Source organism: Perna viridis, chromosome 8 (genome assembly GCF_037379345.1).
Source record: "Perna viridis isolate PV_CMFRI_1.1 ecotype Kerala chromosome 8, ASM3737934v1, whole genome shotgun sequence".
NCBI classification, from domain to species: domain Eukaryota; kingdom Metazoa; phylum Mollusca; class Bivalvia; order Mytilida; family Mytilidae; genus Perna; species Perna viridis.
In genome coordinates, this window is record NC_142452.1 from 30,712,247 (window position 1) to 30,736,849 (window position 24,603).

Genomic DNA, 24,603 nt, shown 5'->3' on the forward strand with positions numbered 1-24,603 from the left:
ATTCTAGCGGAAATTAAAAGAATGTAATCCAGGGACAAAGACCAGACACGGAAAACAGACACGCACAACAAAAAATAAAATAACCAAAATAATACAAACAAAGTAACAAAAGTAAATGAGGATCACGAACTCTACTAAAAATTGGGGGCATGGCACACGTGCACACGTAGGGTATATATTTATATATAAGCGTCCTCTTCTCTCCTATATATACCTGCAGAATTGCTCATAAAAAGTCAACTCCATGTAGACGAAAGAGAAAAGGAAAACTATGACACCTTGAACAAATCAGTTTTCATGAATGTGCACTCCCTACTGGTATTTGTTCGGATAGAATTCACGGTATAATATATTTACCGTGAATTCTATCCGTACCAGTAGGGAGTGCATATTCATGAAAACTGATTTTATAATACAATTTTCACATTTCTTCTCATTTTGTTGAAATAAATCTGCATTTTTGAAGCCCTCAACACAGAAATTTCAAGTAGCGTTTTTTTTTTTAATCCTTGATGTGTAGGAAGTAATTTCAAAATAAGTGCATTAACTAGTAGATATTGCTATAAAAAATCAGTAGCCATGGTGATATAAATGAAAAAAAAATGTACTGTTTAGGGTAATCAAGGGAACCAAGGTTATTGCAATAATCAAAAGAATGTAATCCGGGGACAAAGACTAGACATGGAAAACAGACATACACAACAAAGAACAATTTTCATGGTGCAGATGGATATACCATAACGATCCACGAGTTCATGATGACGACCATAAAAATTCTATAGTGATGACTTCAATCTTGTAGCAACATAACCCTGTTCCAGAAGCCTATTTGTTAGAGTTATAGCGCGATACAAAAAGTCTGCGTGGTTTCGGCAAGCTCTGGCATAACGTATGAGTTGTGATATGAACACTCCACGCGCAGGTGCTGAAGGGATGTTGCCACAAATGAAAAGAAAGTTGACAATTTTGAATGAAAAGTCATCACGTTTGTCGTAAAGTTTGGTCAATAGTTTTCATTTACCATCGATTTCTAAGTTTAGATCAAGATATGAGGCTGACTTCACAGTGTCTGTTGTATCCTTTATCTCAAGTTCTTTGGGGTAGGTGCGATGTATAAAATCCCCGAAATTAGGATTGTTTAAAGATAATACGTCATCTATATAGCGGAAACTGAGAGGTGCCTTTCCAAAACTAATAGCCAATTACCATGTTTTAGAAAATATCAGGTACTTAAAAACTACCACATCTTTGTGTCGTTTTTGTACTCTTTTCGGTTTTATTTCGAAGAAATGTCATCATTCTGTTATGGTGGATTTTATTACTTTTTGTAATTAGGTACACTACCAGAGACGGATCCAGGCCTTTTGAAAATCAGGGGTTGCAGCTGGGGTTCCTCCGAAAAAGGGGGTGCTAGGACATAATTCGCCATTTTGGTCAATTTTGCACATGAAAATTACAAAATCTCCAGCAAATAGGAAAGATGGCAAACCCCTTCACCCTCTCCCCCGGATCCGATACTGGCTACACCGTGTTCGAAGTTATTGCGTTTCACCATATCACTTCCTTTTTTTATATACAGGATCGACAAAAGCATGCATGGAGACGATGGGAAATATAGTTAAAACAATAACGCCCTTACTTTCGATTCATTTTCACACTATATAACTTCAAAAAGTTCGCCCGAAATTATAGAAATTTTAAAGCTGATAAGAGAATCTAATATGACAAGGGTCTGACATATTCAGGTTACATAGATTTCTTCATTTAAAATACACTTCATTATCATCACATATTTTAAAATAAAAAATAAATCGCAGAATCTCCATTTTATCATTGTTTTACCATGGGCTGGCCATTTATTATATGTTGCATTGTTTTACCCCGATCGACAGCGATTCTAATGTGACTAGTTTGTGAAAAGACGCAGCCTACGTGTGGCACGAAATGTTGATCATGTGTTTATCACTTTTTTTTACCATTGCTGTGGTCTAAAGATTTTTTAAGCACGTTAATATTAGAAATTACAATATCTGTCTATGTCTATAAATACTTTTCTATATACATGTACATGTATATTTAACTATAAGAGGTTTTATGAAATTATCATTCGCATTGTTTTGTTTTGTCTGGGAAAAAGTAAAGCAGGGGTTGTTGAGTATTATTCTATAAATTAATTGTTCTATAAATCAGGCTGTGTTATATACTACTATGTTTTATGCCCTTGTCGGGAACAGTTTTTTAGCTGAACAACTAATTCGTTTTGTTCGTTTCTCTTAATCGTTTCTTGGTTTCTAATGATTTGGTGCATTGTGGTATAGAAGAAGCGCGAGCCGCCATTTTTAGTGTACATCTATCCAGGAAGGTAATTTAGAAGTAAATCTTTTAATTAAAAGTTACAGAATATCAAATGTTATAAGAAAACTGAATATTACGGAGCTGGATATTATCATATAGTATTTTTCACTTACCGCTTTTGTATGGACACGGAGATTATGGAAAACAGGGCTTGATTTTTTTCTCTCCACGAAATTGTCGAAATCGTATCTTGCTGACCTTCTTTTAAAAGTTACATTTTGTTTTGTATTTACTGTAACTAGATTATATATATATATATATATTACAAATGATATTGCAAATCATTAACGAGCTTGGGCTAAGGTTGAGTATAACTATAGTTAGAAATATGCAGGGTTCTTGTTACTACTTATATATACATACACGTGTAAGCAGTTTAAGTTTATATTCTAGATTCTTGCCCCTAATTTCTATGAGAATTAACATGATCATTTATTGCAGATGTCAAGATATTCCAGTCGAGATTCAGAGAGAGATCGTGACAGAGGCTCAGGACGAGCAGATTTAGATTGCAAGATCTATGTAGGAGATCTAGCTAGAGATGCGCATGAGCGTGACTTAGAGAGGGCTTTCAGTTATTACGGTCGTCTCAGAAATGTTTGGGTAGCCAGAAATCCTGCAGGCTTTGCCTTTGTGGAGTATGAGGACCCTAGAGATGCAGATGATGCTGTAAGAGGTTTGGATGGAACGTGAGTATCATTAATAGTGGTCTTTTTGTCCTTTGCCAGACCTCAGATCATACTGTGTACATAATTATTTAGTTCAAATGACAGAAAAGAATTTATCTTCTAAGCTGGCAAACCCATTGTGCACAATTTATTATGGTAATTTTTGTGTGGTACAACTTCTGATTTATCAAAATTTTAAACATCTTATACAATTATTAATCTTACAAACATACATTTATTTTAAATTTAAGTTAGACGAAAGTTTTGTAGTTGATTTTAACCAGTTAACTAAAACAAATGTATGTTGAAAACATTTTTTAAAAATGACTTGAAATGTCACCATCACATTTTTTATTATTTGTAGTAACTTGTGTGGATCCAGAATTCGTGTCGAACATTCCACTGGAAAAGTGAGACCTAAACCTTGGTTACGAGGAGGAAGAGGTCCACCAAGACGTGGAGGAGGAGCTGGTGGCCGACCATTTGATCCTTTGGATAGATGTTATGAATGTGGTGGTAGAGGGCACTATGCTTATGATTGCTCAAAATACAGAGGTGGCAGAGATAGAGAAAGAAGAAGCAGCTACTCCAAACGTTCAAGGTGAGTTGATATTGACTGTTTAAATTACATGTTGAAGGCTCTTGTTGGAAAGTTTATTGGGAAAATTGGTATTAATTTGTTTTCGTGACCACTTGGAGTCAAATGATATGACTTGAATTTTTCAGTTTTCTGAACTTTTGAAAACAGTGAAATGTTTAAATATGACTAAATTATAATTGAAGAAAGCTTTAGACATTTTAATGTTAGATATATTAATATTCTAAATTTGATTTTTCCCCAATTTTTTAACACATTTTAGGAAATTGTTTCTATTTCAATGATATGTACATGCATTGTGTAAAGCCATTATTGTATTATATATGTTAAGATTGCTTTCAGCCATTAATATTGCAAGATGTTTTTTTTTCTCCAACAACTACACTTGTTCAAATTCTTATGTTTAAGCAAATCTATAGTTTTGGTGCATGACAAGGGGTACAAAATGAATTATACCATATAAATTTTCATTTAACATTTTCAATTAATTTTTCCTATCCATGCATTGCAGAGAATTCTCTACTCTTATCAACCGTCATATGAATCAGGTGTTAGATAGTCGTTGGCTCACTTGATAAGCTCACACTGACCACCTTCACTGGTTAGTGTTCACTCAACACACCAAGATCTTCACAACTCTGCCGAGAGAGTTCAACCAACTCCAAATGAGATCTTCACCTTTTGCTCCTTCGGTGTATTGATCAACATACATCAATTGAGATCGCCCTTCAATCTTTCAAGGACATCCTTCATGGGAAAAAAAATTGTAGCCTCAAAGAATCAACCTTGACCTTCAAGTGACCTCTGAATGGCCACAATGACCTTCAGCCCTCACAGAGATTGATCTCTGCGACAATTCTCTGCACTGAGAATGATCTCTACTCATCTTTTACTTCTGCAAGAGATTTTTGCTGCACTGCATATTTTTGAGAGCATTAATCATCTTAACACTAGTTTATGAGAGCTGTGTGCGTAAGTCATGCATTGGGGTTTTTTGTTACCTATGATCAATTTTTTCACACAAATGATCACTGAGAAATGTATATAATATAAAATGTATGTGTAGTATAGTTGCACTGTATGTGCATATTGTTGTTAATTGTTAACTATGTTATCTCTCTACCTTTTCTATCAGGTAAGCATAAATTATGACATGGGGAATTCTTTAAATATTAGTCCAAGTTGTTGAAATTATTTACTGGTACATTCATGTATATTATTTGATTGAACTATATCCTAATAATTTTTAAAGCGTTTTTAGAACTTAAGAAAAAGATGCTCCATCATTTGTGAAAGTGGAAGACTTGTAGCTGTAAATCTTGATTCTAGATATGGATGCATAATTCAACACCTTGGACTCTACCTTGATTAAAAATCAATGCATATTTCTACTTATCAAGCCCATTTTGAAATAAAACTGAACAGTTGATGACTTTAAAAGTATATTTTAAAATTGAGGGGATCATATTTGGGCTTTTATTGGTTGCCAACAAACAAATCATTTGAAGTATTTGGAAAAGTTCTGCCAGATGTGCTTGGCATGGATGATGGCATGATGTAGTTTGCTGCTGCTATTTTTTGTACCGAAACATGCATTGATATAACATATCTAGGGACTATAATATAATTCAAAAATAGTTCACAGCATATGTTTGTAAAAAAAAGTAATAATTCTATTTAATTTTTTATAGGAGTAGGTCTTATTCAAGGTCCAGAAGCAGGAGTCGTAGTAGAGGAAAGGGCAGGTCATATTCTAGATCACGTAGCAGGTATGTGTAAGTCTAAGGTGATGGGCATATTCATGGATGTTGTTCTCCTGTTGTGTTTCCTACAAAATTTTGTTGGCCCAGACTGGGATCCTTGATGAGAATTGAGATGGTATCTAATTAACATTGTGTGTGATTTTAATCATATATCACGTTTCTGTTAATAGAACTATAGTCTATGAATTAAGTTGTTTTTGTGATATAATACTAGAATTTGATGAATTGAAATGTAGAACTTTAAATTTAACTATTTTTTTTTTTTTAATTGAAAGTGTCTATTATAGGGAAAGGTGAAATACATTGGCAGGATGCAGAAGAAACTTTCCGAAATTCATTTTCTGAAATAGAAAGTAATGACCTGGATCTTTTTTGCCATTTTAGGTCTCCAGTTGCTAGATCCAAGTCGAGAAGTCCAAGTCCCTGATCAAAGACCATTAAATGGAAGAACATTTTAAAAAGTGCTGTGAAATCAACACAAACTTTTACTGGTATTATCATTGGAAATGACTTGCATTGTTTTAGTATCATTTTACATGTAAATATAAAAGAGTTTTCTTGGTCAATTCAGGAAAAAGACAACTGAAACTGATGATTTTGTTCCTTAAATTTAGAACGTTTTTCTTCAACCAAATGGCATATTTGTGTCTCATAAGTTTTTTATAGCATTGATATGATCATTAATGTTAATGTACTTAAAAACTGTTTGGGCTGGAATTTTTTTTGATATTTTACCTCAATTTATGCTTTAGATAATGCATGCAGATATACCCTATATTTAATTTGTTAGGAAGTCTTTAGAGAAAGCAGACTTTGGCTTCTGGGTATACAATGTACTTCTACAGAACTCATTTTCTTAAAATTAATGTAATTTTTAAGTGACAGGAGACAACTTGTATTTTTTCTGTCTTTTAAGTAGTAAGTTTTACTATTCAGAACTGTGTTTGTCATCAAATCTGGTAAATATAGCTAAAAATTGTTATACTTCAATTCCAACATGAAAGTTTCTCAATTTTTTACCAAGAAATGAAATGGAGATGAAATTCCTGCATGCAAGTGTTTAATGGTACAATGTACATACTATGGTATTAGAATATACCATAAGCATCCTTGAGTAACCTGAAGCTGAAGAGTTCCTCTGAAAAAATGACACTGCTTGGAAATGTATTTATCAAGTAGAAAAAGTATCAGTTTACAATGTATTTTTGTTTTACACTGTTTTTATTGTTTATCTTTTTTTTGTATAATACACCATAGAAAAGAACAAATATGTAAATAAATTAAGTATTGAAAGTTGCTTGTTATTTACTTCATTGTAGAATAACAATAGGTTTGTAAATGAGTTACCATTAAAATGAACACTTGAACACAGTAAACTAGAATTTAAAAAAAAAAAAATTGGTTTGCCTTTATGGTAAACCACTTTTCAATTAGTCGGTGCACAAAAAAAACTTCATGGATTTTAAGGTCTGGTCATTGGGCATACCTACTTTGGAGAAATGTGGCAATAGGATATATATGACACTGCCATCCGTCACAGGCATACACACAGATTAAGAAACATTTGAGCCAAAAGGTCTCTTACAGTTCTATCAATGGTACCAAAGTTTCAGACCCTAATCTGAAACTTGGCTAGAAATTTACAAGTTTCAAATTATTCTCTTGAAGAATTGTCAAACCAAAATTTAAAAAAAATAGGAAATCCTTTATACATTTTATAAGATCATCAAATAAGAGCATTAAAGATTGATTCAGAAAGCTGCCATTTGGTACAACCAATCAGATGAAAGCATATACCAAATTTCAACTAGCTTCATAGGGTAGTTGAGATTTATGAGTAAAGCATAGCAGCAAATAGGAGTTATATCTGAAGGTGCTGAAAAGCAAGCATGACAAGCCAAAGCTCCATACCAAATTTCAGGTCATTCTTGTGGGGTTGCTGGGACCTTACAACAAAAAATTGCGAAAGTTTTGTTACAAAAAAAAAAGCAAACAGGAAGTGGATGCTTACAATCAAAACAATCCATTTAGTTGAACTTGCTCTTTAAATCATTCTGAAGAATTTATTTTTGCAACAGTAACTTGCAATGTAGATGTACATGCTACAGACAGCAGTTTGAACTTACTGCATCAAGCTCTTGTCTGAAGGTATTAAAATAGTACTTCAACTAGCATAGGACAACTGCAATTCCAAAGCACAAGGGAACATTATGTCCGACACTAGGGTTTTAACAAATATTTGCCTGGAAAGTAGGTCAAAGCTGCCGATTAATGTCATTGCTGGAGCCATATCTTGTTTATAAATAGATAATGAAAATGTGTTACAAAATTCAATTTTACTCCTGTAGTGGTAAAAATAACAGTTGATAATCTTCAGATTTCTTTTATTACTGTAACTTTATTTTATAGTGTAAATAGAAATAACAAATTCAACAAATGAAAAAGTGTAAAACCTGAAAAAAAATTAGTATAAAAATGTACATGTAGTTTAAGAAATTTCGGTTGTTTTTTTTTTCTACTCCAGAACAGTTCGTTTTAATAAGCCAGTCATCATAATGAATTATTACCCTGGCTGCTTTGGCCAGACAAAACCTTAATTTCTCAAGAGTTTAGGAAGTCTGGTTAATTTAGTCAGTAGTCCAAAAGGTTTAGAGGTAAAATCTGTATTTTTCTAATACTTTGAAGGATTACAAAATACAAGATGCTTATTTAAAACAAACTGCAATAAATACAGAGGTCACCAACAACACTGAGCTACATGTATCTAAATATGAGGAAAAGGGTTTATTTCCATAAATATCTGTACTGTACAGATAATGAGAGTTTCTTTTTTAATTTCAAAATTACAATAATTTATTAATTTTTTTTTAATTGGTGACCATGCACCTATTTGCAAACTGATTTTAAATAAAGTTAGGCTTTTAAAAATCATAGTCTAAGAAGTGAAATTTATCGTTTCATCCAATACTAGTTCTTTCGCCAGAAAAAAATATTTCCATATGATCTTGCAAGCTACACATCACATGAACATATACAATATATACTTCATAAAGTACAATTTAATGGGTTTTTTTTCTTTAGGAAAAATCTATAGGGTTTGAAAGTCTTGTTCTAGTTTCAGCTTCCCTTCAAGAATTTCCGGTGCAGTACGTATTGAAATCTGAAGACCGATCTGCATTTTATTGTTTTCTTCCAGGAAATCAAAATGCTGCATTACAACATAAAATCTTCTATTTTGTGCTTTTCTTTAACATTTTTATTTTTGTATAACTAGATATTTGTCATTTTTTATCAGTATTTTTACACAAAGAAAAAATTATTTTGCTTTTAATATTGAACTTAATGTTATGTTAAAGACAAATTTCCGTGCATTTGAATGGTATACTAGGACTAATTCTCATGAAACCACAGAATCACATGATGAGACTTACATAACCTATTCCCCATTTATAATGTTAATGTTTCACTGTAAGCTATTTTTTTCTTATTTATACAAACTATCTTAAGAACGTAGACCTAGGGTAAGGGAAATAACTATTGAAATCAGTGATATGTTTGTATCATATTCAATAACACCAAAGCCTATTATGCTTTCATTTGAAACAGAATAAAATCAGGTCTAAGTCTTTTGATGCTCAAATGAGATAGATGTAAAATGCTGAATACAAATGTTCCAATGATTTCTAAGAGTTGTGTCCCTTACCCTAGGTCTACCTCCTTAAATGCAGATAATTTTGCCTCCTAGATTTATCAACTATGAAACACGTATAAAAAAGAACTCTCCAACAGGTAGTTGAATTCTTCGTAATGAAAAAAAATTAGTACAGTCAGTTATATACCTTCTAAGATGGACGGACCTGCTAACTAAATCTACAAAAACTAACTATATACATGTACATTTTATCACATACATAAATATATAAATTAGAAAAAAATGTATATTAATTAAAGATAAAAATATATAACAAAAATAAGAATAATTATTATACAAATAAATTTACAAAACATCCCAGAATATAAGGAGAGAGAACACATCTTTACTTCTTGTACACTGTATGTTAAGTATCAGTCTCTGTAGGTGAAACATGGTATGAAAAAATTCATCATTTTAAAAATGTAATTTGATTCTTTTCACCATCAGAATCAATGGAAAAATTAAGATTTTCCATATCATTTTGGTAAATTGAGTTAAAAATTCATTGAAATGCACTATAAATGAACATTTCAAGAGCAGGCAACACTCAAAAATCTCATTTTTGTAGCACTATATTTTCACAAATTTCTGAATAAATTATAGTGATGCTGAAATAAAATATCTGTTCTTTTCGAATAGAGGAAGTAAAATTATATTGTCAGATTTTTGACATGTATGTTTCTGATTTTTCCCATTTTGCCTGATTCTTACAAATACTTACACTTATATAAATATAAATCACCCCTCAGTGAATTTTTTTTTTGCAAAAGGTGAATATCACATTTAATATATATATATATAAAAGCCCAAAAAATCCACTTGTATACATTACCAATTTTTGAAGAACATTTAGCTTAAATTAAGTGTAAAAACACATAACAATTTTTGAGCAATGATGAAGGCCACAATAATAAAAGCAATCATAAAAAATATTCTCAAGTTTGAGGAACTACTCATTTAGATGACAACCATTTGATACAGAGGGTATAGTTGGGCTAGGAAGAATTAAAAACAGAAAAAAAAATTTTGCCCAGTCCTTTTTGAAAAAAAATTTTTAGATCTTGAAAATGGGAGATAAAAATATTTCAGTTCTATCATATAACTCTTGATATGAAAATTACCATTCTACATACTGGTATATGAAAACAACTAATTTGACTTGATGTATGGGAAAAAAAAATCATTTTTAACCATTAACGTGGTGAAAACAAGCATTTTGATCTGAAGAAATCTTCGATGTCCTCCCCCAATATCAAATGGTCATTCCCTTACAGTGGAAGAAATTTATTTATGGGGTACAAATTTTCATGGTTTTGTGGTGTGGTCAAACCAAGAATTCTATGGAAAACTGAGGCTCTACAAATATCCACAAGTCCAAAACTATGGACAAACAAAATTTTGGCATCCCATGAAAATTAATACCCTTTGGCAAAGGTACATTCACAAGAAATTGTGATAAAGCCATTTCAGTGGATATAGTACGTTTTAAACATTCAATGAAATATTTTAAAAAATCAATTGTGCAAGACAAAAAAGTAGAACTTGAAAATACACATGAATAAAATTTTGCATATTGAGACAAGTTTATCACAATAGGATTAAAAATGCTTAAATTGTATATTGGTTTTATTTTAGTGCACTGATATTTTTTTTCACTTTCCCTTTATACCAGTAATTATTATTTATACCATATTATTCAAGACTTGTTGAAATAAGATTGTTCATTATAATATAACATCTTACAAGTACTCTGAGACTACTGCATGCTGGGATAAAAACAAAAAAAAAGGTACTGACAGAGACCATTGTCACTATTAACCTGAAAGCCCGGGTTTATTTTCGTTCCACAAGTTTCTCTCAAGTATAATCCTGGGTCACTAGTGGCATCTTCTTTTTTTGATTGGCTGAGCAAATATGATGTTATTTTTTTACCTTTACCAGTTCTAATATTCAAATTTAAAGAAAAATATGTTTAAAATATTTTTTTTTCAAATTACTTATATCATCTTTCATGCAAATGCACAATTACAATTTTAATTCAGATAATCTAATTTTTGTTTTGTTTTTATTTTATTTCATAAACGGCAATTTATTCATATATTGTGCATATCCGTCGCTGGTGACCTGAGTCTACATTTTAGCAATCCTAGGGTCGCTTATAATATTGACCAGGGAACCAGATAATGATCACTATATACCATCCACTTTAAAAGCAGGGGGTATAAACATATGATTAATGTCATCATAAACAACCTACATTGGAAAGGGGGTGTGGTTGTTAAATATCACACATTGGATTTCACCAGGTTACATTGGTGTTAATGGCTCTGATGGACAATATTATACAAATAAGTTGCACTTTTTCAAAAACTTAAGTTCTATAGTCATATTGATATAAATATACTGTGGTTTCATTTTTGTTCAAGGGATATTTATTTAAAACATTTCACTTCCTAAGAGAGTTCTTAATGAACTTTTAAAAATAAGTATACACCCAAAATAAACCAATGTAAAGAAGCAAATGAAATTTTTACAAACATACAACTGTCAGTACTACCATGGTAACCTAAAATCACATATCAATGCATGGAAAGACTAGAGCATCCAAGAGTTACTGGCCCCTCACAGCCCTTGGGACCCTTTTAACCAACCAATCCAACATTACTTGTCCTGGGTAGGTACCCTATACCAACCGATTGTCGACGGTTGATCGGGGGCAAAATCTGGCTCAGCTGACTATGGGCTGAGAATGCAGAGGCTGTTGAAATAGGTTTGGTCTGGACTGGACTCTGTGAGGCAGACCCAGGTGTTGTAAGGCCCATTGTAGATTCAGTAATCATTCGCTGACGTAATGAGTGGAATGGATTAGTCTTCACTTTCTTTGAGATTGCTCTGACCAGGTCTCTGGCATGTTTTAAGCTAAAGGCTGTATGATAAAGTAAAAGCAAAACTGATTACTTTTTCTGGCATGTTTTAAGCTAAAGGCTGTATGATAAAGTAAAAGCAAAACTGATTACTGTTTCAAGACTACATGTACCGGTACTTACCATGGCAATATTGTTTTTTTTTAGGTGTTCCAGTTTAAGTGATTAAAGCAATAAACAAAATATATAAAAAACACAATAAAAAAATGTAGTCATGAAGGCATTCAATCTGTGAATTATATTTGTGACCAAAAAAATGTTTGTTATTCGTGAAAACTAAAACCCTCACATCAAATTATCCAGGGAGTAGGAATAATACATAGATGATCACCAAAATGTGTGCTGAAGATTATTTCATTCCTTTTGAAATACAAATAGTAAAAGTATAGCAGTTAAACCTAAAATGATGCAGAACTATCCGTCTTTTTATCATTTTCTGAGTGATCTAACATTTAGAGTAAAAAAACTGATATGTAATCAAAACACTTAAGTAGCACTCCAGCTAAAGATCATGCAAAATGTTATTCATGGGTAAAAAACCTACATATTTTTATTTTTGTTATTTTGTTTGAAATGTCATAGTGAACAGAAATTAACATGTGGTTTTTCATATAACCTGTGCTCTCAGGAGATAAAAATTGTATAAAATGCACTGTAGATTTCAAAATTAAGGGAGATAACGCTCAAATACAAATGAATCTACTGGATTTTCAATGTTGATTATCTCCTTAGAGCAGGCAGATTTGAATGAATAATTACACATTTCATAGTATAGACCCATAAAACAACTTCAATACAAAAATAAAAATACGTAGCCTTTTTTAGGGTGTATAACATTTTTCATATTTTGCATGATTCTTACAAAGACAGCTACTTAATATTTTTACCTTTAAGCCGAGCCTTAATTTCATCTGTGAAGTATCCACATTCAATCCATTCATCATAATCCACAATATAGTCAAATGCAGTCAAACCTGAAAACAAAATTAGATTAAAAAGATCTCAAGAACTTTGCTATACATGTATCTATTTTTTGTTCTTAATACACAAAGCTATAATTTGTATTTTTCTTTAATCCAACTATAAACTAAAGAAAGTTGACCTAGTTAATCTAAACATTATTAATAATTAAAAGTGAAATAACTCAAGAATGGTTACTGCAATACATTTTGTACACACCATGATTAAAAAGGATCTTATTTTATAATTATAAGCACTGTTTAAAAAAATTCAAAAATAATTGGTTAAACAGTAATATTTAATATTTCTCTGGGCCCAAGTGCAATTGGCAGACATGAGGATCACTCATAGGCAGATCAAAGGTGGGTGAGGGGAGAGATTTCTCAAGTTAGAAAATTTGAATGATAATAAAGAAAAAATTCAAAATCTCTAAACTGGGCTGTCAACGAGCCACCTTTTCTGAATTTCTGGAGCCCTATTGATAGTACATACTAACAGTCCCTTAACTTGTCAAAAGTGGAGTTTAATATACTGCTAAAATCAACTACAATACTAGAGCCAAGATCAGACCCTTTCAGACAAAGTCATATACATGTTAAAACAAATAGTTCATATACTGTATATATATTAATATTTGTGGTATGTAAATCTCATCACATGACTCTGTGGTTTCACGAGAATGGACCCTAATCTACCATACAAATGCATGGAAACTTTGTCTTTTACAGGGCATTGAGTTCAGTATTAAAAGTAATTACAAACCCTATTCCCACAGTGGACAAATAAACCCAATAGCAGTAACAGTCAAATAAATAAATAAGCATCATGTGTGGATAAGCAGACATATTGACTGAAAACCATTTTGCCTCTGTTAGTTAGGAACATGATAAAAAAAACGCTACTTTATAAACAAACCATGTAAATCTTTTTGTCGAACATTAGACCCTTGTTCAAGTAGGATACAAGCAGCAAATTGATTGTTGGCCTGTGTGGCATAAAACAAAGGAGTTCTCCCCTCTTCATTGACAGGGTCAACATCTGCCCCATAAGATATCAACATCTCAAGAATTTCTGAAGAACCATCAAGTCCAGCAGCATAATGGAGGGCACTTGAAAAAAAAAATGCATAGTTTTATTCAATAATAATTTAAAAAGGAAAAAACTCCATTGAAGCTGCTAAGTTAAATATCAGATATAAAAAAAATATTTGTAAAATATAAGTATATTGATTACCTCCCTTTGACCACCCCTAAGAAGAATATGCTCCAAAGCAATTAACACCCAAACTAAATCAATTTGGATTATAGTATAATTGACAAAGTAGCTTTTTTTATAATTATTGGTAGGAAACACCTATTTGAGTGCTCTCCACAATAAGTACTTTTTACCTTACACATGTGTAAAGCTTAGGTTACCACACAAGAAAAGTATCAGTAGCTGGTTACAACCCAGTCACAAGCACTTTTGGCAGAAATATAAAAAAATGCAAAAAATTCTAAATTTGCAGTCAATCCAAATAGGATCATTGATCAGAAAGAGTGAATAACAAAACATGATCAAAAGTGCCAAAGAATGCCCAGATTTAACGAATGCATGGATTAAGTTGTGCACACAATTTGAATTTTCAAATGTTCTTGGCACTAGTGATTATATTTTGGTTATTTAAAACAACCAATTGATGATCCGATCAGTTCTCAGCCAAGATATTTTTCCACATGAGTTTGCGACCTAGAACTTGTTTACACTCAAATTCCGATTTCCAATCAAACTTCCTCATCCCTCTTTACGCAGAGCTTTTAATTCCATGTAACATACCTGTTTCCTCCTGGATACCTTGGATTTACCTCTGCTTCATTATCTAACAAAAACTTTACTGCTTCTAGTGCATTTTTCCTACAACAAAAAACATAAAAATAGAAAAACAGAATCAAGATAATTTGTTTTAATGCTATTTCAAAATAGAATGAAAGCAATCCATATGGAAGAGTTAAAACAATGCTGCTTTTACGTTTGAATCTTAGTCTATAACATGCCAAATAATCTAGTACCATAGATATCAACGTACTTTTGAAAGAGATAGACCTAGGGTAAGGGACATAACTCTTGAAATCAGTGATAAGTTTGTATCATATTCAATTTCACCAAAGTCTATCAAGCTTTCATTTGAAACCGAATTGAATCAATCCAAGTTACTTTGATGCTTATATGAGATATATAAAATTGACTTATACTGGTATTCTGAGATACCATGTACAATTTCTTCAATTCATGTTCAGTAAGTTTATGTAAAAAATATAAATTGTAATTTTGTAAATTGGTGTTTTAATTTCTTTAAATTGATACTTTTACTATACATTTACAGTCATGTGATCTTTTTTTAAACATTCTGGACCTCACCAGTTTGATAAAACATTTAGTTTTTCTTATGTTATTGGTTTCCATAGCCCTTAATATTATTTGTAGCATTATACCCGTAAGGCCAACTAAAATATTTTTTTTTTGGTTCTTATCCATTCCTTTATTGCAATATAAAGAATAAAAAACACCTTGCTTGTCATTTTTCAGACTTTTTAAAGGTAGTAGTCTTTATAGAAATCAAACAGGAGGTTATTCATGCATATAGAAAAACCATCAAATTCAGTTTTATATCTCGTGGCTACAATAAATCCCTGAAACAAGTTACAATCACCAGTAATGATAGGATAAGCCAGCTCAAGTTAACTTTTTTAACTCCGCATTTGTCCCCAAAAACTATTATAATCACCCAAAAATACCCACCTACATAGAGTGGGGATATATAATGGCAGGGGTGTTCTTTTTTAATTAGATTACTGGGTACATAATAAAATTGGAGTTGTTCATTAATGAACTAATTTTTAAAAATCTCCTCTTTCTCATAATTATTTCTGATGTGTATAATATTCGATGATTAACTTAGAGTGGCCATTCCGTGTATTTAAAAGAAATTTTGTTAAGTAGCACTCCACATAAGAATCATGCAAAATGTGATTTATGGTTGGAAAGCCTACATATTTTTATTTATATTTTATTTGAAGTGTCATAGTAAACAGAAAGCAACATGTTGCTTTTCATATAACTTTCGTTCATAGGAAATAAAAACTATATTAAATATAGGATTGAATTCTAAATTAATGGAGGCAACTCTGTAAATGACACTGAACTACAATAGAAACTATTGGATTTTAGATGTGGATTATCTCTTAAGAGCAGACAGATTGGAATGAATAATTACACATTTCATCATACAGATCAATAAAGCAACTTAACTGCAAAATTAAAAATATGTAACCTTTTTTAGGTGTGTCACATTTTACAGAACTTGCATGACTCTTACAAAGACTGCTACATAAATACAGTGAAACATATATCACCCACTTACAAAACCGTTCTAAATTACATGCTTTTCAAACTACATGTACCAATCTTTACAGTATAAACATATTTTGAATTTGGGTTAACCAAACCAGTTCTACAGTCTATATCAGGTTTGGTTTAGACAGGTTTCACTACATTTTCTAATAATATCATTTTCCATCTGACTGTTACTCTAATATACAGGTAGTACCTGCCCATATTGTGAAAGTGTTTTAGGTAGTACCTGCCTATATTGTTAAAGTATTGTAGGTAGTATCTGCCCATATTGTTAAAGTATTTTAGGTAGTATCTGCCATATTGTGAAAGTGTTTTAGGTAGTACCTGCCCATATTGTTAGAGTGTTTTAGGTAGTACCTGCCCATATTGCTAAAGTATTTTAGGTAGTACCTGCCTATATCCATGATATCGTGAAAGGGTTTTAGGTAGTACCTGTCCATATCCATGATATTGTGAAAGTGTTTTAGGTAGTACCTGCCCATATTGTTAAAGTGTTTTAGGTAGTACCTGACCATATAAATTGTTAAAGTATCTTAATATGTGGTTACCAGTATAAAGTTTTGTGGTTTTTGCAGTATTTTGTAAAATTAAGGCCACTTGTAATCATTTTTTTTCATTGAAAAAAAAACTAAATCTAACCAATATAAAAATACCAGTACCTGAATTAATTTAAATGACCCATTCAACTACTGGTAAAAGGACTTCCAATAAGGTATATCAGTAAAGACATTTTTTATGTATCTGATGATGATACTTTGAAAACAGAAAAAAAACAAGAAATCTGAGCAAAGGCCCACTAGGGATACTCCTGCTTTCAATCACAGTACAGTGTATAAGGAAAATATACAGAGTCTTTGGTAAACAGGAAGTTGTTGTCACATTTTTCCACCATATGGTATATCTTGAGGAAGAATGAGTTAAAATATCAAGCAGTTGTGAAGAGAAGTTGCTGAGAAAAGTTCAATGGAATAAATTATAATGGACGGAAACACTGACATGAGTAAAATAGTATCCTTTGGAGCGGGGGTATAAAAACAAACCTCTATTTTCTCTGTATTAATGCCATGTTCCCTACCCATAATGGGCAAATTTATAATACAACCACAAAATTCGGTACCACATATAATATTGTTACTTTCGAAACTCACCATAAATTGGTATCAATGTAACTTATGTTGGGTGGATTTACTCTGTGAAAAATTGAAAACTTAAAACATGTCCTACTGTTAGTTCCCTCTTACAAATATCAAGAGCAAGAAATCTAAATCTAATAAGAATAATATGACAAAATGAGCAATAAAACATTACATTTGCCACAGAAAAAAAAATCAGATCAGAATGTGGCATAGTTTCAAGTAAATTGCAATTTTTTCTTTCAAGATTTCGAAGATATTTAAGAATAGTATAACAAGAGCAATAAAAATGTAGCATCTCTATGCCATTACAAAGCTTGACCGTGTGAATATTACCTTTGACTTTACAATAAAAAGAATGGCCTCTAGAATTTCTAAAGAGCTGATTTAGTGTTAAGTTTAATCAACATCTCTAAAAAGATGTTGATTGCTAAATACTAGTAGCAACTTAAGTTTGAAAAAGGTATAAAATACAGGTTTAACCTTAGAATAAGGACATATAGAAAAAAAATAATTCCATTGTTGTAACTTTTCTTAAGTGTCAGTCCCTGTAAGAATCAGGCAGTAGGTGAAACATTGTAAAAAAAAAAAACCCGTAATTTTGACTATTCACACCATCGAAATCAAGGAAAACAGAAAAGAATTTCCATATCATACTGGACCATTAAGTTACAATTTCATTGAATTGAACTGAAAATGAACATTTCAGGGACAGATATCTCTGTCAAAAACCTCATTTTTCTAATTGATTCTATTAAAAAAAATTTTGGAGCGAATCCAGTGATGCAGAGGTCAAATAAAGGTCATATCAAATAAAGAAAGCATCCTTGAATGACAGTATTCTGTATGATCGGTGGGGTTTTGACATGCATGCCGGTGATTTTTTCAATTTTGTCTGATTTTTGCAAACACTCACACTTAAGTTAACCTATACTTAAAAAAAGTTCATGATGCTTAGAGTTATTCAGCAGTGTATTGAGTAGTTGGATGTCCCTACAAAGAAAAAAAAATAGAACTTGAAATGAAGCTACAAATTATAAGGAACTTACAAATTGATCTGTTCAGTAAGTACCCTTCTCAGCAATATGTTCTGCTCTTTTTCTTTGAAGTAGAAACCATTTTCAATTAACCTGAAATAAATGATCTCAGCTCATATAATGTACATTCAAAGAGAATACTGCATTGCTTATTATTAAATTAAATTTTTGACATTTTCAGTCATATTAGGGGATAAATGTGCCTGTCAACCTGTCAACAGTCAGTAGATGTTGATCATTGATGAGTCTTTGTGTCGTTATAACACTTTTAGTTTGATTATGAATTTTCATCGTTCTGTTACCATGGATTGTATTACTTCTATTGTCGGGACCTTTCAGAGCTTACTTAAGGGTATTTAACACTTGTTGAAAATGTTGTTGTGATCTTTACAAGTATTTACTGTTAAGTATTTAGGCTATAGCCTGGTGCATTAGTCCATTCACCATATCTGTGGTCCTTATTACAAAAAAAAACAGTAATTGTAAAATTAGTTATATGTTATAATGTCATAGTAGATCAAAGTATTGTGACATCATAACTACAACAATTTTACTCTTACGACTTTGGTAAAAAAGGTCTGCTGTTCTTTTTTCTTTTGTTTGAGGTGTCAGTTGAAAGGTTGATGGTTTTAAATTCAGAATACTAGCACTATGACAACTGACCTAACATTACATCCAGATTTATGACTACAAGTCCCAAGAATAAACATGTTAGCTAAATTCTAAAGCAATTATCAAATATAACAGTGAAAGTTCAGGTAAAGTTAGATAAAAAATAACAATTGTTTAAACTACTATTTGGAGTTTTTATTCAGCAGGAGAACTTTTTGTATACGGAAGAAATAAAGTATATTTTATAAAATATCTACAAAAATGACATTTGTGAAATGTGAAAGAGGAATTGCCTCTTGAGCACTGAACCTAAGTACATCATACACCATACCATGAAGCACAGTCAATAAAATCATTAGCTATGGCCAGATGTGGAAGGCTAGGGGGGTTGTGATCCTCCTCCCCATTAATGGATTTTATCATTAGTCCCTCCTGATCATATCTGATTAACATCTTCATTATATCAGTCCTTCCCTGCATAGCACAGCAGTGGATGGGTAGTAAACCCTGAAAAGTCATATCAAAAGAATTTAAAAAATCAACATTGTCAATATATTCATTCAGACATGATTTTACTAACAAATTAATGATTATCCACAATCAGAAGAGTTAAAATACACCACAAAAACAAGGGTCATTACAGAATTCTGTTTTACAATATTGAATAGAGAAAATCTTTGTGTAAATCACAAATATAATTGGCAGTTCATCTTGGTAAATTCATCAGTACTAATTACCACTGGTATTAAACTGATAATGGTAATTGCAATTACAACGATCCCATCATGTCAATGGCAGAATCAGCTAAGATCTTTTTAAGTATATTTTCGTAAATAAAATAAGTAAAATAGGGCTGATTTTACTAGGTCAACAGAAAAGCAGAAAATGGCAAAATTAGAAATAAAAATATAGTAAAACAAATAATTGTAATGGTTAAAAGCAGTTTTTGAAATAGCGAAATGCTGCTTAAAACTGGAAAAAAATCATCCCTGGCAAAATATAGGTCACTTCAAAATACAAACTGCAAGAAGTAAACAGTCACCCATTTTTCTCGATAAAATTATTATTTTAAAAGAATTTTTAACTCACATTGGTATTAAGATATATGACTCCTGACATTGAGTAAACTTAAAAAATTAGATACGAACCCTATTATTTCTCTTACACATGTTGGCATTTTTGTGAAGTAGTAGCTCTATACTAGAACTATCTCCAGGTTTTCCTGTTTCACCATAACATTTTACATGTAATGGTGTATTGCCTTCTGAATCCTCTGCATCAACCAAAGCTCCAGAGTCTAAAATTTCCTGCAATATGATCAGCACTCAACAAGTGAATCAATTTGAATTAAACAACAAGGAAGTGATTAAATTTTTGCAAATTTTTTTGTATCTTCTTCAGTTTTCTACAATATTTTTTGAAAAAACAAATTGTGTGTCATCTAAGCCTAGATGGTAAAATTAAGATTTTACCAGGCATTCTTTCAGAATAAATTTTTGCTTGGATTATAGCAGATTATCTTTTCTTTATGAATTACCAATAGCAATACTAGATGCTGTGTTTAACAAACTAAATCATACCTCCAGTACTGTAGCATTGCGGCTCCTGTGAGCAGCTGTTGCCCCTTTATAATCTCTGACATTGACATCGACCCTCAAAGCTAAGATATCTCTAATACCCTGTATATGTCCATGGTAGGAGGCTGTGTGGAGCAGGGTACTGCCATTAATGCATCTAAGACAAGTAGGAAAGATTCAAAATTATAATAAATACTTCATGTCCCATATTTATAAACAAGAGTCCACACGCTCCATCCAACTGAAAAATGGAACAAGCCGGGCAAGAGAACAATTGCTTTAAAAATTTTGTCGAGCCCTCACCACCCCCCACCCCAAAAGACAATATCAATCAAGGGCTGATAGCAAGGGTAATATTAAAAAGGCCATGTCTTAATCTGTTTATCACATATTTTTATACCAGTTATACTTTTTTTTACCAATTTTTTTTCTTTAAACAAAAACCATAAAAGGCTAGTGGATAAAGTGTTTGGTCTAATTATGTTGATTTTTTATGTTTTTGTAGCATGACTTTTCTCTGTGTATGTATAGAAGCAGCACCCTCCTTTTCCATTGTTCTTACTGTTTGATATATTTTATCTGTGCTACACCCATGATATCAAGAACAAAAAAATGTTTTACTAAATTTTGAACAGATAAGTGGAAATACATCAGTGAATCTTATGACAGGGCTTATAATATCTTATCTGCCCTCCAAAAATGTTATTGCCCTGTGGGCAGATAACATACAGAAAATAATGCTTCTGTTACATATGCAAAATCTGTATTATTACAATAAAATATTTGATAATCCCATATATTGTAGTGTACCTGAACAGCGTAATACTGACCTGCTTCTGAGACAGCAGTACTCTTTAATCCCTCTAGAATGATCCAGAACAGTTTTATCCAAAAGGTCAAGGTCACCAGACATTATCTTTGGCACAATGTAGGAATAATGTTCATATAATTCTAAAATGACAGATAAAATGGAAAAAAAATGTGATTCAAGATTAATAATAGGATAATTAATTAATAATGTATAACCAAAATATGATCACAAGTGCTGAATAATGCACAGATTTAATAAATTAAACCTTCAAGCATTATGACAGAAGTTATTATATTTTGGATAATCACAACCAATTGATTAGTCTATTTCATGTTTTTATTATACAGATTTTCTCCATCATAAATTGCCACTTTCAACATTAATTTTAAAATTTATGATCAGTGTAGTGATATTTATGTTGTGATGCTTTGGCAATAGAAAGTCTGAGAGTGATATGATCAAATTTATTTCACAATGTGAAGTATCAAAATTTATTATTCGGATTCAATAATCCACTGCTATCTACAAAACAAATTCATATTATTCAATTATTAATTGTCTGCAGTTGAATAAATTTGGTACATTGTATAAGAAGAATTTGTGATGTTGTTCTAATTTTACTTGGAAACAAGAAACAAAAGCTGACAAAATTTTTGTTTAAGGAGGTAGACCTAGGGTAAGGGACACAACTCTTAAAAATCATTGAAACGTTTGTATTCAGCATTTTACATCAATCTTATGTAAGCATCTAATTAACTTTGATTCATTTTTTTCTGCTTCAAATTATCTCCCTTTGGAGCAGGTATCTATTCAGAACACATAAGGTTTTCCATCCAATATCGACAATACTTTAGAAAATCTCGAAAGTCAAAAGAAAATTTCTTGTTCTACTGACCCTGCCATAAATTTTCTTTACCCGGGATACAAATGAAAATCATTCTTATGTAACCTACCAACAAAATGAAACACCCTGTAAATTTTAGAAACACCGTTGTGTTTGTCTGCTGGGGATTCCGTTTTCATTCGAGTTACCTCTTTTTTCTGCACCCGAATCCGAACATCGATTAGAGAGACTTCGAAATTATACCTGCTCTTACGGGAGGTAACTCTGCAAAAACAGGATAAAATATGGCTGTATCCTGAGCTCAGCAAGTAGGGAATATCTTAGGGCAATTCCCCATCTTGAAAACATGTGTATAAAATACTACCTATTAGAAATTTTTTAAAGTCATCATTTTTTACTGTTTCAAATGGTGTCAACTGTTTGGCATTTCTACAGTGGACATCACAACCCCACTCTATCAGCAACTGAAAAAAAGATTACCATGTATTTTAAAATTTCATGATATGTATTGCACACTATCATATCTTATAATTACTATTACTGACTATAATTCTTGAAGATACTCAAGACTTTATATTTGACAAACAACATTTCTATTTGCCTTTTCCTCCTTTGATTAAGGAATCTTATTAACCAAAACAGGGCATTAACTGAACATCAAGTGATATCCTGTATTGTAACAATGACAAAAGGGGGATGGAAAAATGTTCAAAACTCGAAAACTACATTTAGGATTTTGCTGAAAACTAAACATAATCTGTATATTTAAGGGTACTATACAATGGTGCAATGTTTCAAAAAAAAAAAATTATTGATCCATTCTGAAATTATCTGGAAAAAATCAAGGGTCAGACAAATGTACATACAACTTTCTGAAGGGTATCACACAAACCTTTCCACTTCTTGTAATATAAAAAATGAACCAATTGTCATAGATATATATAGGTACTAGTGCTATCAATGTGAAGGCACTTGTATTTGTAGATATCAATTTACATGATTTATAAAAGAAAACTATCAATTTATGTGTTTTAGAATTGGTGAATTTTATTGGAGCATTTTAGTCTTGATGGAAACTTGATATCATGTGGAGAATATAAATTCATTTGACAAAAACACAAAATCATTTTGTTACCGCTTAAATTTCATTTTTCTAGTTAAGTGTGAAATCTATAAAAATTAAGGAGTACAGGTACAAAAGGGTATTTCTGTATAAAAATAAAAAAGAAGCCTATCATTTCCTAGCTGTTTCCACTGAAATTTCAAAAGCTTTAATTTTTCAGAGGTTAATAGGGCACCTTCCCATGTGGAAAAAAATCTTGCATATTCAAGAAACAACAGAATACTTTGAAAGCAGATTCATCACAATATTTATCCAAATAACATATTGACTTTTTCAGGTCTTGTATGCATATTAATACTACCAGTACAAAACTGAATATTTTTTTTCAAAATTTTAAAAGGTCAATAATGAACAGCTTTATGGATATCATAATTCATAAGTTATTGTGTCATTTTTTTGTTATCAAGAAAATATACCAATTGGTTACAAACACAATAACTTAACAAGTGCAATGAAATGTTTAAAATAAATAAAAGAACAGCATTCTAATGTCCCCCACGAAAATAAAAAAAGTGTAGAAAACTTTAAATTCACTGGAATTTTCTAAGTCCAGGGGCCATAACTTCCGTAAAAATCATTCAACCAAAACCAAAGTTGAACTTAATCTGTAACTCTTCCTAATAAGGCCACAGACCAAAAACAAACTTATTTGGTATAAAAGTGTGAAAAACACTGATGTACGGACGAACAGATACCTGGCATTTTCATGTCCCCTCATGACACGTCGCAGGGGACAATAATGAAGATTGTGTCTGTATATCCCCAAAACTGAAATCTATGTACAGTAAGCTAAGAAATTGCAAAATAAAAAATTCTGGATTCACAATACTTTCACATGGATTTCCAAATATTCATGTTTCTAAACATTACAAGAGCTGGCCTTGGTTGTTTATGATCTTACATGGCAGATTTTTCTATGAAGTCCTTCTATAGCAGCATAAAATGGTGTATTCTTCATTATATTCCTAGCATCAATATTGGCACCATTCTCAAGCAGCAGTCTGGTAATATCCTTAAAGAGAGAAAAACAAAATGTTCATCATAAATATGTCAATATGTTATTTTGATTGGTAAGAATTCAAATTAATTAATGTATCAAGGTTTCTGACAA

The 24,603-nt window shown here is 31.6% G+C and overlaps 2 protein-coding genes across 11 annotated transcripts in view; one reads left to right on the plus strand and one right to left on the minus strand.

The window, feature by feature from the left end:
* The first annotated feature begins 2,292 nt into the window (after window positions 1-2,292).
* Window positions 2,293-6,677, plus strand: LOC148610194 (serine/arginine-rich splicing factor 7-like). Of its 2 annotated transcripts, XR_015914762.1 has the most exons (6): window positions 2,293-2,362; window positions 2,797-3,044; window positions 3,388-3,624; window positions 4,133-4,593; window positions 5,313-5,390; window positions 5,769-6,677. XR_015914762.1 is itself a non-coding variant. In XM_088542412.1 (5 exons), the coding sequence occupies exons 2-5, from the start codon at window positions 2,797-2,799 to the stop codon at window positions 5,809-5,811; spliced, it is 606 nt and encodes a 201-aa protein (XP_088398538.1). In that variant the 5' UTR covers window positions 2,308-2,362; the 3' UTR covers window positions 5,812-6,677. The 2 variants fall into 2 exon arrangements, 1 of the variants encoding a protein (XP_088398538.1); XM_088542412.1 differs by lacking the exon at window positions 4,133-4,593 and having other exon boundaries at window positions 2,308-2,362.
* A 1,074-nt stretch (window positions 6,678-7,751) lies between these two features.
* LOC148610195 (uncharacterized) overlaps window positions 7,752-24,603 on the minus strand; it is a 51,061-nt gene continuing 34,209 nt past the window's right edge. For 5 of the 9 annotated variants that reach the window (XM_088542406.1, XM_088542403.1, XM_088542408.1 and 2 more), the window contains 12 exons: window positions 24,394-24,504; window positions 22,734-22,833; window positions 21,545-21,665; window positions 20,718-20,871; window positions 20,286-20,444; window positions 19,469-19,644; window positions 18,538-18,618; window positions 17,504-17,545; window positions 14,778-14,855; window positions 13,878-14,071; window positions 12,890-12,976; window positions 7,752-12,004 (listed from right to left, as the gene is read on the minus strand). In XM_088542406.1, coding sequence (XP_088398532.1) covers window positions 11,721-12,004; window positions 12,890-12,976; window positions 13,878-14,071; window positions 14,778-14,855; window positions 17,504-17,545; window positions 18,538-18,618; window positions 19,469-19,644; window positions 20,286-20,444; window positions 20,718-20,871; window positions 21,545-21,665; window positions 22,734-22,833; window positions 24,394-24,504 — 1,587 coding nt within the window. In that variant the 3' untranslated portion in view covers window positions 7,752-11,720. The remainder of the gene's footprint in view (window positions 12,005-12,889; window positions 12,977-13,877; window positions 14,072-14,777; window positions 14,856-17,503; window positions 17,546-18,537; window positions 18,619-19,468; window positions 19,645-20,285; window positions 20,445-20,717; window positions 20,872-21,544; window positions 21,666-22,733; window positions 22,834-24,393; window positions 24,505-24,603) is intronic. The other 4 variants (XM_088542411.1, XM_088542410.1, XM_088542409.1 and 1 more) reach the window with 1 other exon arrangement.

Bases quoted from the DNA above. Each gene is read 5' to 3' on its own strand.
- LOC148610194 (XM_088542412.1), top strand. From the start codon at position 2,797: ATGTCAAGATATTCCAGTCGAGATTCAGAGAGAGATCGTGACAGAGGC. The intron at 3,625-5,312 runs GTGAGTTGATAT...AATTTTTTATAG, and splicing joins AGCTACTCCAAACGTTCAAG to GAGTAGGTCTTATTCAAGGT. The intron at 5,391-5,768 runs GTATGTGTAAGT...TTGCCATTTTAG, and splicing joins TATTCTAGATCACGTAGCAG to GTCTCCAGTTGCTAGATCCA.